We start from the raw sequence: 12,360 nt of genomic DNA on the forward strand, positions 1-12,360 counted from the left end.
TCAGTGTCCTCAGAGTAACCAGCAGCAGCTGCGGTTAATGGATTCCCACAGGGTCAAGTGCATTCTTGACTTTCATGACCTGCTCCTTCCTATTTTCAAACAGCTTCTTTCTTTCTCTCTCTGTTAACACACAGCTGTGCACAAAGGGTAATTAACCGTGAGACTGCTCTCCTCTGAAAGGCCTGCGCGCAAGGCTGAACCTCGGCTGGTGTCTGCGAATCAGCTGGGAAGGTTCTAGGATTCCTAACCAATAAAAGGGGCTCCCAGTGCCCAAACCATTATGCTGAACACCTGCTTTCCTTCTGAGAGTAGAATTTTGGTACCTGCTAGGCAGAGAGTGCCTGTGGGACCAGCATCCAATAAAAACCCTGGGCACTGAGTCTCTAATGAGCGTCCCTCTAATGAGCATTTCAAGTGTGATGTCACACCTTGTTATGCATCCCGTGTGACTCCAAGGGGAGGGGACTCTGGAAGCTGGCACTGGTTCCCCCGGACTTACCCCATGTGCCTTATCCCTTTGCTGACTGTGCTGTATCCTTCTGCTATAATAAATTATGACATGAGTATGACTATAGGCTGAGGCCTGTGGGTCCCCCCAGTGAATCACTGAACCCGGGGGTGGTCCTGGGGCCCCTGACTCAGCAGCTGTATGCATTTGTCTGCATATATGGGTGTGTGGCTGAACCACACCTACTCCATCTTGTCAGGGTCATCTTAGGCCCACTGTCCTACCCCCTCCCCTTTCTGCGTGACAGAGCTCTAGCCTACTCATGAAGAACGCACCCAAGCCAGATAAGTTCCTGATTAACTTTAAGCCTTCCTCTGAAAACTGGAAGAATGACTTTTGCTGACACAGATGGTTCACAGTCCACGAGGAATAATGGTTATGAGGGGATGGAATACAAGCCACCAAGGATGGGGTGTGGCTGGGGGCTACCAGATCCCGGTCCTGGGTGAGATGCATATATGGAGATGCATATCCTTCCCACCCTTCCTAACCATCCAGGTTGGTGTTGTGAGACACTGAGCTAAGGGGCAGGGAGGTGACAAAGTTACCTAGAAGCCACCCTTGCCTTCAAGAAGCTCCAGATGGAGCTGGGCAGGAACCAGGGCTTACAGATTTAAGGCCAAAGGTGACCCGAGCCCAGCCTAAAGGAGGGAAATGTGGAAAGATCATGGATCTTGGGGGAGAGAGGCGTCCTTCCCACCTGTGGGGAGGGGGTTTGGGGGGATCTTTGAGGGGCATGCTGGAAATGGCCGGGGCACCTCTCAGGCATAAAAACAGTACCTGCCTCAGAGTTACCTCAAGGTCCGAGGAAAAGCACCAGTCAACGAACCACATGCCTGACACTTGGAAGCAGGCAGAACAGCTGGCAATTTAAATATGCTTTTCCTGCACTGCTCTGCAGATCTATGAGGGGCTTTTCCCCTCCACTCTTCTCACCGGCCCTCCCGCCGACTGCCGGGGAGTCAGCTGGGCAATTCCCATTACAGAGAGGAATCGACAGAGGAGGAAGGGCAGTGGGCTTGGCCGAGGGCCTCAGCAGAGCCGGGCTGTAAACCTGGCTCCAGATCCTGCGACCTGGGAGACCCCTGCTTGATGCAAACCTGATACGTATATGCAAAGTCGCTACGTGTGACAAATGCAGACAGGGGTGTGGCAGGCAGGCAGGTGGGAGCCTCTGATGGCCAAGAGACAGGCGACATTGAACCTGGAGCAACAATGCTGCGCTGGGATCCATCATAACCAGAACAACAACAGGAAGCATTTATATGGCGCTTTTGCTATTTTCCTGCTCATCGCTCTACTCACTTAACTCTCTTGACGACAACCCCGTGAGGTCGGTGCTATTACACTCTCCATTTTGCAGGTGAGGAAATGGAGGCGCAAGGTCATGACATCCCTCGAGGAAGAACAGACAACGAGCTGCTGGCAGAGGCAGAAGGCTAACTCAACTGGTCTGCCTATGCTTTCCCACCTCCCTAGACCTGGCTGGGGACTCCTGCCTGAGAGGTGCCCCGGCCATTTCCACGCCCCACCATCAGCAACACCAGGATCCTGACGCTTCCTGCGCGGGTTTCCAGCCTCCGAGTCTTTGCCTGTGCCGTGCCTCTGCCTGGCCTGCCCTTCTCTGGCCCAACCTTTGTTGTGGGCACAGCTGAAAGGCGCTTAAAGAGTAGTGATTCCACCTCACAGTTACCAGCTGACAGGGTCTCTGTCTTTGGAGGGCACGTCTGGGACGGCCTGACTCAGTGGTTCTCAACCATGAGCGGTTCTGCCCCCCAGTGGGCATCTGGCCATGTCTGGCAACAGTTTTTGTTGTCACAACTGGGAGAGGGGATGGGTAAAGGTCGAGGATGCTGCCAAACACCCTATCGTGCACAGAACGGCCCCCACAATGAATGCCAAGGGTACTGGGGCTGAGAGTTAACTGCGTACTTAAAACAAGCCCTAAAGGACCCCTGGGGGACCCCTCGAAAAGGGAGGCAACCATTCTCCCAGAGCAGCTAAAACCGAGGACCAGGGAGAGGCTCAGGGCCGCCACTGGGAGAAATACGTCGTGTTAAGGGGCTGCAGGTGGAGAGAACCAATGGCAAGTCTTTGTAGGTGTGATTAAATTAAGGGTCCTGTGCTGTGGGGACTGTCCTGGATGATCCAGGGGGCCCTAATGTAATCCTACAAGCGTCCTTATAAAGAGGGAGGCAGAGGGGGATTTGACCACAGAAGAGGAGAAGGCGATGTGATGGTTGAAGCAGAGCCTGGGGTGATGTGCTTTGAGGATGGAGGAAGGGGCCACAAGCCGAGGGATGCAGGCGGCCTCTGGGAGCTGAACAGGCAAGGAAACAGATTTGCCTCTGGAGCCTCTTGGAAGGACTAGCCCTACCCATATCTCTTTTTTCTTTTTAATTTTATTTTTTTGGCCATGCTGCACGGCATGCAGGTTCTTAGTTCCCTGACCAGGGGTCGAACCCGTGCCCCCTGCAGTGGAAGTGCAGAGTCTTAACCACTGGACCACCAGGAAAGTCCCTTCGCCCGTATCTTAACTTTAGCTCTGTGAGACTGATTTCAGTCTTGTGACCTCCACAACTAGAAGAGAATAAATGTGTGCTGTCTTCAGCCACTAAGTTTGTGGTGATTTGTGATGGTGGCCACAGGAAATGAATACAAGCCCCGAACCTCCATCCACAGTGGGGCAGCCTGGGACTTGAATCCCAGTTGCTTCTCAGAAACAACTCTCCACGCATACCGCAGCTGCTGGGATTTACCTGGTTGCCTTGGTGATAGGTCTCCCAAACTGGGACAGGGAGACCAGGGAGGATGACGTTATAATTCAGTGTTTCACAAAGTAAGAGAGCGTGCCAACTCACAGGGCTGTTATGGGAATCAGGTGAGTTAACAGACATGAAGAACTCAGCGGGGGTTGGGGGGCCCAGAGCGGGCTGGAAGTGTCAGCTGCTATGGGAATCAGGTGAGTTAACAGACATAGAGAGCTTAGCGGGGGTGGGGGTGCAGAGTGGGCTGGAAGCGTCACAGCTGCTATAATAAAAATCACCATTCTGCTTGCTGCTGTTGTTTTACTCTCACTGTTTTCAACTACATCTTCCCGACTGGTGCAAACTGGCAGAAGCCAAAGGCAACCTGTCCTGGGGTAACGCCGCCCTGAGGTACATCCACATGCAGCCCCCTCCCCACTGTGCCCGAGCCAGCACCCGGGCCTCGCACTGGGAGAATGAATGATGCTGGCGGGCTGGGAAGACCCGACACAAAAGGTGAAGACACACGGCCCACAGCATTTCCTTCCTAACCTTCCACTGTGGGTTTCTGATGTGAGGACACAGCTCGGTTTTTTTCCTTCAGATGCCTCCTGCCTTGTCTTTCTTCTCCCTCTTCCTTCCCAGCCCTCTGGGCCTCTCCCCATACTTCTCTCTCCCCAGCCCTTCTTGTTGTTGGTTCTGCCCCTCTATCCTTTCTCTTCCTCTCATTCCTTCTCACTCCGATTCCCTCCTCCTCCCTCCCTCCCTCCCTCTCTTGTGGTGTAATGGTTACGAATTACACCTAGGTTCAAATCCCAGCTCTGTCACTTTGAGGCTGTGCGACCTTGGGCGAGTGGCTTCCCCTCTCTGTGCTCCAGCTGTAAGATGAAGTAACATGAGTGCCTCCCTCCTAGCGTGGCTGGGAGCATTAAATGGGCCCCGGAACAGCGCCTGGCATGGAGTGTGCGCTCCCTAGTGTCCCTTTATGCTCTCCTCTCTCCCTCCCTTGCCCTCTGTCCCTCCATGACTAATGCTACCTACCTCCGCCTGAGAAGATCCCTTTACCGTTTTCCAAGCTCATTGCCCCTGTCCCTTCTCACCGTCTGGGACCAACAGCCCCGGGAGGTGGGCAGGACACCATCTCTCACTTTCCCAACTGGGACATCAAGGCAGAGCTGCTCGCCCAGGCTCACTCAGTGTGCCAGAGCCAAGTCACGACTCCACCTGGGTCCATTTCTTTTCCTTTTTTTGGCCTTACCGCATGGCACGTGAGATCTCCCATGTGACATCGAATGAACCCAGGTCCTCTGCAGTGGAAGCAGAGTCCTAACCACTGGACCACCAGGGAAGTCCCCACCTGGGTCTGTCTCAAATGTGGCTGCTCTGCCCTCCTGCCCAGGCTCTAAGGCAGGATGGCCAACCTGAGGCTCGAAATTGCTGGCACCCGTGTCTGGCCGGCCGGTGCTTCCAAATCAGAGATTTCCTCTCAAAATCCCGATCTCTGGCTCTTCCTGCAAGCTTGGAAGCTCTCTGGAGCCAGATCTCTGTCTAGTCATTAACACCCCTGGGCTTCATTTTCCTTATCTAGAAAATGGGGATAATGACCTTGCTGACATCATGAGGCTGTCATGAGAATTAAACGGGTTAAGAAGTATAAAGCAAACATATGTCCACGTGAAAACCTGTACACGCACGATCACAGCAGCATTATTCATCATGGCCCGAAGTGGACACAGCCCAAACATCCACCAACTGATAAATGGATCAACCAGATGTGATATATACAGACCCTGGAATCTTATTCGGCCATAAAACAGAAGGAAGTTCTGACAAAAGTGACAACATGGTTGGACCTTGAAAACATCGTGCTGAGGGGAAGAAGCCAGACACAAAAGGCCACAGAGAGTATCACTCCATTTATCTGAAATGTCCAGAATAGGCAAATCCAGAGACATAAAGTAGATTAGTGGTTGCCAGGGGCTGCGGGGGGAGGAGGATGAGAGTAACTGGTAAAGGTACAGGGTTTCCTTTTGGGGTGATAGAAGTACTCTGGAACTAGATGGTGGTGACGGATGCGCACCATCGTGAATCTACTAAAACCCACTGAACTGTAGACTTTAAAATGGTGAATCTTACATTATATGAGTTTTATCTCAATTTTAAAAAATGCAAAAAACCTCATAAAACCACATAAAGTGCTTAGAACAAGGCCTGGCCTGGAGTAAGCACTCAGTTAATGCTAGGTTGATTAATACTAACATTTCCAGTGCAGTTATTTTTTCCTTCATTGTAACAAGTTGTCTTGCTGCATTTTTACACTGTTGTTTTGTTTAACTTTAAAGCCCAGCCCTGCCTCTTCCCATCCCACTGATAAGAAAGCCTGGAGCTCCCTATTTTGGTGACAGCAGAGATTCAAACCAAATGAGGCCCTGGCCCGGGCAGAACCCTCACCCCAGCCCTGCCCCTTAACCACAGTAAAAACTGGGGCTAGGTGCTCTTCCTTGTTCTCACAGAGCTTCTCCCCCCACCAGAGATATCAATTACACAAGCAGTAAACCTTTCATATCCTCATCGGTCTCAACATTCAAACCAAATTTGGAGGAAGGGTCCATCCTATCTCTGCAGGACAGACAGACAGTGATCGCTGTCCTTATCTTCCGGCCACACTGGGCCTGCACTCCCATGTGACGACAGTAGGTGGCGGTGGAGAAGTGTCCTCTTTATCCAGGGCACCTGCGCTCTGGTTGACCAGACCACTCCCAATTGCCTGACTCCCAGCCTCCTGCACTCATTTACTCTACCTTCCCAGCTGCGCTGTAGGTGCATAGGTTTGCAGTCCCAGCTCTAAGAGAAAGCTGCCTCGAGGCAGGTCTGCAGCTGGGATACGGCTCCATCTCCATTCTCAGAAAGTGGTTCCCTCCCCTTTGCCTTGGCTCCAAGATGGCCCGACCCGACCCAGCCCAGCCCAGCCCAGCCCAGCCCAGCACCTGCCCACCTGTGGACAGAGTGTACCTTCATAGAGAATGCCCTGGCCATCCCTGCTCTGAAGGCATCTCAGCTTCCAGTGCCACCCACTCTTGTCTATCAGCACCGTCCTCTCTGGCAAAGCCTTGAGCGAGGTGGTCACCCGGCTCCGCTTCAGTGACCGAGGGCTCTGCCTGGTTGTCCGAGGGCTGCTCTGGGAGGTTGGGGATCTGCTCCAGCACCCTGCAGGAGGATGGTGAGAATAAAGAAAAGGCGGCATCCGGGAGAGAAAAAGTTGGGTGGGTAATCAGACGGCGCTCATAATACTGTTCATTTATTCATTTGTCCATTCAACAAAAACTTCCTCGGACCTTTCATGGATCCTGTGTGCTGAAGCTGGGGACCCGGACGTGAGTTGGATCTGGACCCTTCCCTTGGGAGCCTCTAATTTGGTCGGGGAGACTGACCTGGACACAGCTGGTCAGAACTGAGTCTGAGACAGGGCAGTACAGAGGAATAGGAGAAAGAGACTGACTGTGCCTGCAAAAGTCAGGGGAGGCTCCATGGAGGAGGGGACATTTGAGTTGGGTCCTATTGGATGAGTAGAAGTTTGCCAGGGAGGAAAAAAAAACGATTCCAGACATTCAACACAAAACATCCTAACACAGGACCTGGTTTTGTGCTGAGCATGAAGAGGGACCAGACATTTGTTAGACTGAGGCCCTGCCTTTGAGGGGCTCCTAGACTGGCAAGACAATGAGGGCAGTGTGGTGAGATAGGGACACAGGAAAAGATATTCCCTGCTTCACTCCTCCCAGCCGCCATCCACCCAAGGCACAGATGGGAAGAGGCCGTGGGGCCCAGAGAATAACAAGGGAGAAAGAGGAGACACCGAAGGGCTGTGACTTGAGATCCAAAGACCCAGTGGGAAGGAGACGGGCATATGGCCCTCACCCTTCCCTGCTCATTGGCTGGCACAGGGCATACACAAATGAGTCCACCTGGTCCCTCTCCACGAGGGACTCTCAGTCCAGCAAGCAAGGCAGAAAGGGACATGGAGCCTGGAGGACACATGAACTCAAATGAGGACATCACTGGCACTGTGGGAGCCCAGACAAAGAGGACAAAGACAGGCTCTGGAGGGAGATGAGGTGGACTTGATCCAGCCTATGGCATTCAGGAAAGGCTTCCTAGAGATCTGACCCTGAGTGCTGGAAAGAGGCCCTAGGGCTGAAGGAACAGACTTAGCCAAGACCAGAAGCTGAAAACCCTAAAAAGTATTTCCAAAAGTGAGTTTTCTGTGTACAGGGTTGTGGTGAGAGCTAAAGGAGGAACCAGACCATAGTCTCAGAGGTCAGGCTGAAGAGCCCAGACAGTGGGGCGATGGGGACGGTAGGGGGCTGTGAGCAGGGAGGGGTGAGGTCACCTCTGGCCATGTAGGGATGGACTGGAGGGGGAGCCTGTGGGCTGGAAGGTGGGGGAGGATCCTGGGAGGAGGGTCCAAGCAGGCGTATGTGATGCCTGAGCAGAGGCATGATGCCTCAAACATTGTCAGATAACCCTCCTTTTCCCCATTTTGAGCATAACTCTCATCTCTGGGTTTCTCACAGGTACTGAAGGTATCTTCAGATTCAGAACTGTCACCTTCTGAGGGAAGGGATGATGGGGGAGAGGAGGCGCAGCTGGGCCATTTCACTTTCTTGGGAGATATTTCAGAACTGGTGTTCCTCCTTTTCCTCGAGCCTAGAGAAAGGAAGACCGAATGCACACTGGGGTTACAGAAGTCCTTCCCAGGAACCATTAAACCAGAAACGCTGAGGTCATATTCAACACTCTCTTCCCTTTGACCCTCACAGCCAAGGTTTACTGCTATCACCTAAATCATCTAAACAAACTTTCCTCTGTTTAGTTATTCTTTCCTAAGAGAGGTTTAGCCTCTCCTTTATATCCTCAAGCACTTTACCACAGTGTGGTGTCCTTTAGGTACCTTCTTCAGATCTGTCTTCCAGTTCACTGCTCTCCTTCAGAGAGTGTCTAGTCTGGAGTTTAAACCATCCAATGAGTTTCTCATTGCCATGATCATCAGGGGACAGGGGCTGTCACATGTAGGAGGATGCAATTTAATTAGAGGTGTCAGGGGAGGCCTCTCTGAGCAGGCAACAACTGCATAAAGACCTGAAGAAAGTGAGAGAGGGGGTCATGCACCAGATGAGGGAAGAACCACCCAGAGAGAGAGAACAGCAAGTGCAACAGCTCAGAGGTCCAGGGTTAGGAGATGAGCTCTGAGAGGCAACAGGGACCTGATCACGTCAGGCTTAACCTGGGAAGGTAGTGAGCAGGGGAATGACAGGGTCTGACTTTGTTTTAACAGGGTCGATCAGGCTGCCACTTGAAGAGAGCTGCGGGGAACAGAGAATAAGCAGGGAGACCAGGGGAAGAAAGCTTCTACAATATTGGGGAGGTGAGGGTGAGATGGATCAGGGTGGTGGCAGGAAGTGCTCCAATTCGGCATTGAGTTTTTTTAAAAAGAAATTTATTTATTTATTTTTGGCTGCCTTGGGTCTTCGTTGCTGCTCACAGGCTTTCTCTAGTTGAGGCGAGTGGGGGCTACTCTTCATTGTGGTGCACGGGCTTCTCATTGCAGTAGCTTCTCTTGTTGCGGAGCATGGGGCTCTAGGCGCAAAGCCTTCAGTAGTTGTGGCACATGGGCTCAGTAGTTGTGGCTTGTGGGCTCTAGAGCTCAGGCTCAGTAGTTGTGGCACACGGGCTTAGTTGCTCCGTGGCATGTGGGATCTTCCCGGACCAGGGATCAAACCTGTGTCCCCTGCACTGGCAGGTGGATTCTTAACCACTGTGCCATCAGGGAAGTCCTCGGCATTGACTTTTAAAGGGAGAGCTGATGAGATCTGCTGGAGGGCTGCAGTCATAGGGTGGGAGAGAAAGAGGACTTGAGGATGACTCCATGGTCTGAGAAACTGAATAAGCTGAACGGCTGTTACCTCGATGGGACAGCCTATGGAAGGGGCAGGTCGGGGGTGGCAGTCATATCAGGAGCTTAGTTCTGGGCATGAGGAGACACTTATGGGACATCCAATAGATGTCAAGCAGGGAGTCTGATATATATGAATGTAGATTTCAGGGGAAGAGTCCAAGCTGGAGACAGAAATGCATGAGTTGTCAACTTCAGAGCCACGAGCCCGATAAAACGCCAAGAAACTGTATAGGGAGAGCCTGAGCTCTGGGCTTCTCCAGTATCCATGCAGGGTCAGGCAGACTGCAAAGGTGTCTGTCCTTCCTTCCCAAACGCACACACGCACGCACGCACACACATCACCCCTCTTAAAGGGAGAAGCATAAAGCCCTGGTTCTTACCTTGGGAGGATGACATAGACGGCTTGACAAAGGTCTGGGACCCCTCGTGCTCCTCTGTAGGCAGAAATTTTCCGCAGTAGGGGCAGAATTTGAAAGTTGCTTCAACACCTTTGCCACAGTCTGGACAGGAGATCATGCTAGAAAACAGAAGTGGGGTGGGGGGACAGGAAGCTGAAAGAAAACTTAATCCACTGCCAACGAGTAGTCACCTGAGTTCCCCATGATGATGAGATTACAGAAAGAAGAAAAGTTATCATACCTGGAATACCCTCTCTCAGAAAGTGGCCACTTCTTTTTTTTTTCTTTTTTTGGCTGCACTGCACGGCATGTATGATCTTAGTTCCCTGGCCAGGGATTGAACCTGTGCCCCCTGCAGTGGAAGTGCAGCATCCTAACCACTGGACCGCCAGGGAATTCCCACAAAGTGGCCACTCGTAAAATGAGTTCTCAGGGACTTCCTGGTGGTCCAGAGGTTAAGACTCTGCACTTCCACTGCAGGGGGCACGGTTCTGATCCCTGGTCAGGGAACTAAGATCCCGCATGCCACATGGCGTGGCCAAGGTGGGGGGGAATGAGTTCTCACCCTGTGTCCAGCCTCTAGCACCTGTCTCTCCCTAATGGCCCAGGGCAGGTACAGAGCAGAACAAATGCAGAGTGAAACTGCAGAGCTCACAAAAGATATGAGAATGGCTTGAGGTCAATAAAAGTTCTGCAGAACTGCTCCAATCATGGAAGCATTGAGGGTCTTCAACTGTAATTGTGATGCTCATTTCTTGAACCATGTTATGGGGAAGGTAGAGACCATTAGTGCTCACCAGATAACCACATCCTCCCCTTCACTTCCCAGGATCCTTTGCAGTGAGATTGGGGCCACTAGCTCTGGCTACTTCTGGCCAATGGGTTGTGAATGGAAGTCACTTCCCGGCTGAGGCAGTTAAGAGCCCAAGTACCTCCTCTGTCCACCCGTCCTCTGCAGGGACGGCCCAGATGGTCCATACTCCAGATGGCATAGGTACAAGATGAAGCAGGGCTGCCTGGTCCACGTCGCAATCTCATGATGGGCAAATAAACTTACATTGTATTAAGCCACTAAGATTTCAGGGTTTACTTGTTACTGCAGCACATCCTACCCTATCCTGACTAACTTAGAGGGGTAATGGGTGTTCACTACATTATTCTCTAAGCCTTGTGTATTTCTGGAATACTTCCTAATACTTTAAAAAATCAAAGGCAAAATCACACATAGAGCCTACAACAAATGAGGATACAGCAGGTGTATTCATTTGCTTGGGCAACCACAACTCAATACCATAGACTAGGTGGCTTAAACAACAGGAATTTATCTTCTCACAATATTGGAGGCTAGAAGTCCGGGATCGAGGTATCAGCAAGTTTAACTTCTTCTGAGGCCTCTCTCCTTGACTTGCAGATGGCTGCCTTCTCACTGTGTCCTCACATGGTTGTCCCTCTGTCTGTGTTCTAATCCCCTCTTCTAATTGGATTAGGGCCTATCTAGTCTGTTTGAGTGGCTATAATAAAATATCACAGACTACTGGGTGGCTTACAATCAACAGAAATTTATTTCTCACAGTTCTGGAGACTGGGATGTCCAAGATCAAGGTGCCATCGTGGCTGGGTTATGGTAAAGGCCCTCTTCTGGGATACAGACTGACAACTTCACCCTGTGTCCTCACATGGAAGAAGGGGATGGGGAACTCTCTGGGTCTCTTTTATAAGGGCACTAATCCCATTCATGAGAGCTCCACCCTTACGACCTACCCACCTCCCAAAGGCCCCACCTCCTAATACCATCACACTGGGCATTTCATTTCAACATATGAATTTGGGGGGGGGGACACAAATATTCAGACCACAGCAGGCCCACCCTAAAGACCTCGCTTTAATTACCTCTTTAAAGGCCCTATCTCCAAATACAGACACATTCTGAGATACTCAGGGTTAGAGTTTCCTAAAAATATGAATTTTTGCTAAATATGAATTTAGCCCATAAGAGCAGGATGAAACTTATGCAGAGAATGAAGCAGAGAAACTCAACAGGGATGACAGTGCAATAGGCATTTCCAATGAATATATTGTAAATAGCAAAAGAAAAAAGCAAAATTATTTTATTTTTTTATTCTAAGATTCAGTGTACAGTCCCAGTTATAAGCTGGGATATCAAAATTGAAGTCAAAATAAACTTGTGCTCATAACTTCACTTTGCCCTGCAAGACAAAGTTCTTTTCTTTTTATTTTCATTTATTTATCTTTGACCAATAACAACTGTCTATATTTAAAGTGTACAACTTGTTTATATATGTGTATATATATATATAAATAACTCTAATTTGCCACATATGTATATATGACAAATTAAAATTATAATGGAGTGATCATAGTTCAGACATACAAAAATGGAACTGGGCAGCCAATGAGGATCTGGTCTCAGGACTTCCGTGCAACACTGAGAACTTGAACTTTCTGTGAACTATACTAACCCAAGGACACCAGCCATTTTTAAAACAACATCTGCTACCTGGAACCTTGTGTCTCAGGGTTGTTCCCCGTTTTAAAGATGCAACCATTCTGACCCCAACCAATCCTTTTCTAACAAACACCCTACTTCTTGCCAGCTTGATTTTTTTTTTAAACATCTTTATTGGAGTATAATTGCTTTACAATGGTGTGTTAGTTTCTGCTTTATAATGAAGTGAATCAGCTATACATATACATATATCCCCGTATCTCCTCCCTCTTTCGTCTCCCTCC

The 12,360-nt window shown here is 50.4% G+C and overlaps 1 protein-coding gene and 1 non-coding gene across 2 annotated transcripts in view; both read right to left on the bottom strand.

Moving 5' to 3' along the window:
• Positions 1-9,727, bottom strand: part of VRK3 (VRK serine/threonine kinase 3) — a 31,191-nt gene extending 21,464 nt beyond the window's left edge. The window contains exons 1-3 of the mRNA XM_007463396.1: positions 9,592-9,727; positions 7,807-7,962; positions 6,268-6,462 (exon numbers count right to left, since the gene is read on the bottom strand). Coding sequence (XP_007463458.1) covers positions 6,268-6,462; positions 7,807-7,962; positions 9,592-9,727 — 487 coding nt within the window. The remainder of the gene's footprint in view (positions 1-6,267; positions 6,463-7,806; positions 7,963-9,591) is intronic.
• A 204-nt stretch (positions 9,728-9,931) lies between these two features.
• TRNAG-UCC (transfer RNA glycine (anticodon UCC)) lies at positions 9,932-10,004 on the bottom strand. Its single transcript has one exon. It is a non-coding gene; the product is annotated as a tRNA-Gly (tRNA).
• Between the last annotated feature and the right edge of the window lie 2,356 nt (positions 10,005-12,360).

The sequence above is a fragment of the Lipotes vexillifer genome, unplaced genomic scaffold (assembly GCF_000442215.2).
Source record: "Lipotes vexillifer unplaced genomic scaffold, Lipotes_vexillifer_v1.1 scaffold802, whole genome shotgun sequence".
NCBI lineage: Eukaryota > Metazoa > Chordata > Mammalia > Artiodactyla > Lipotidae > Lipotes > Lipotes vexillifer.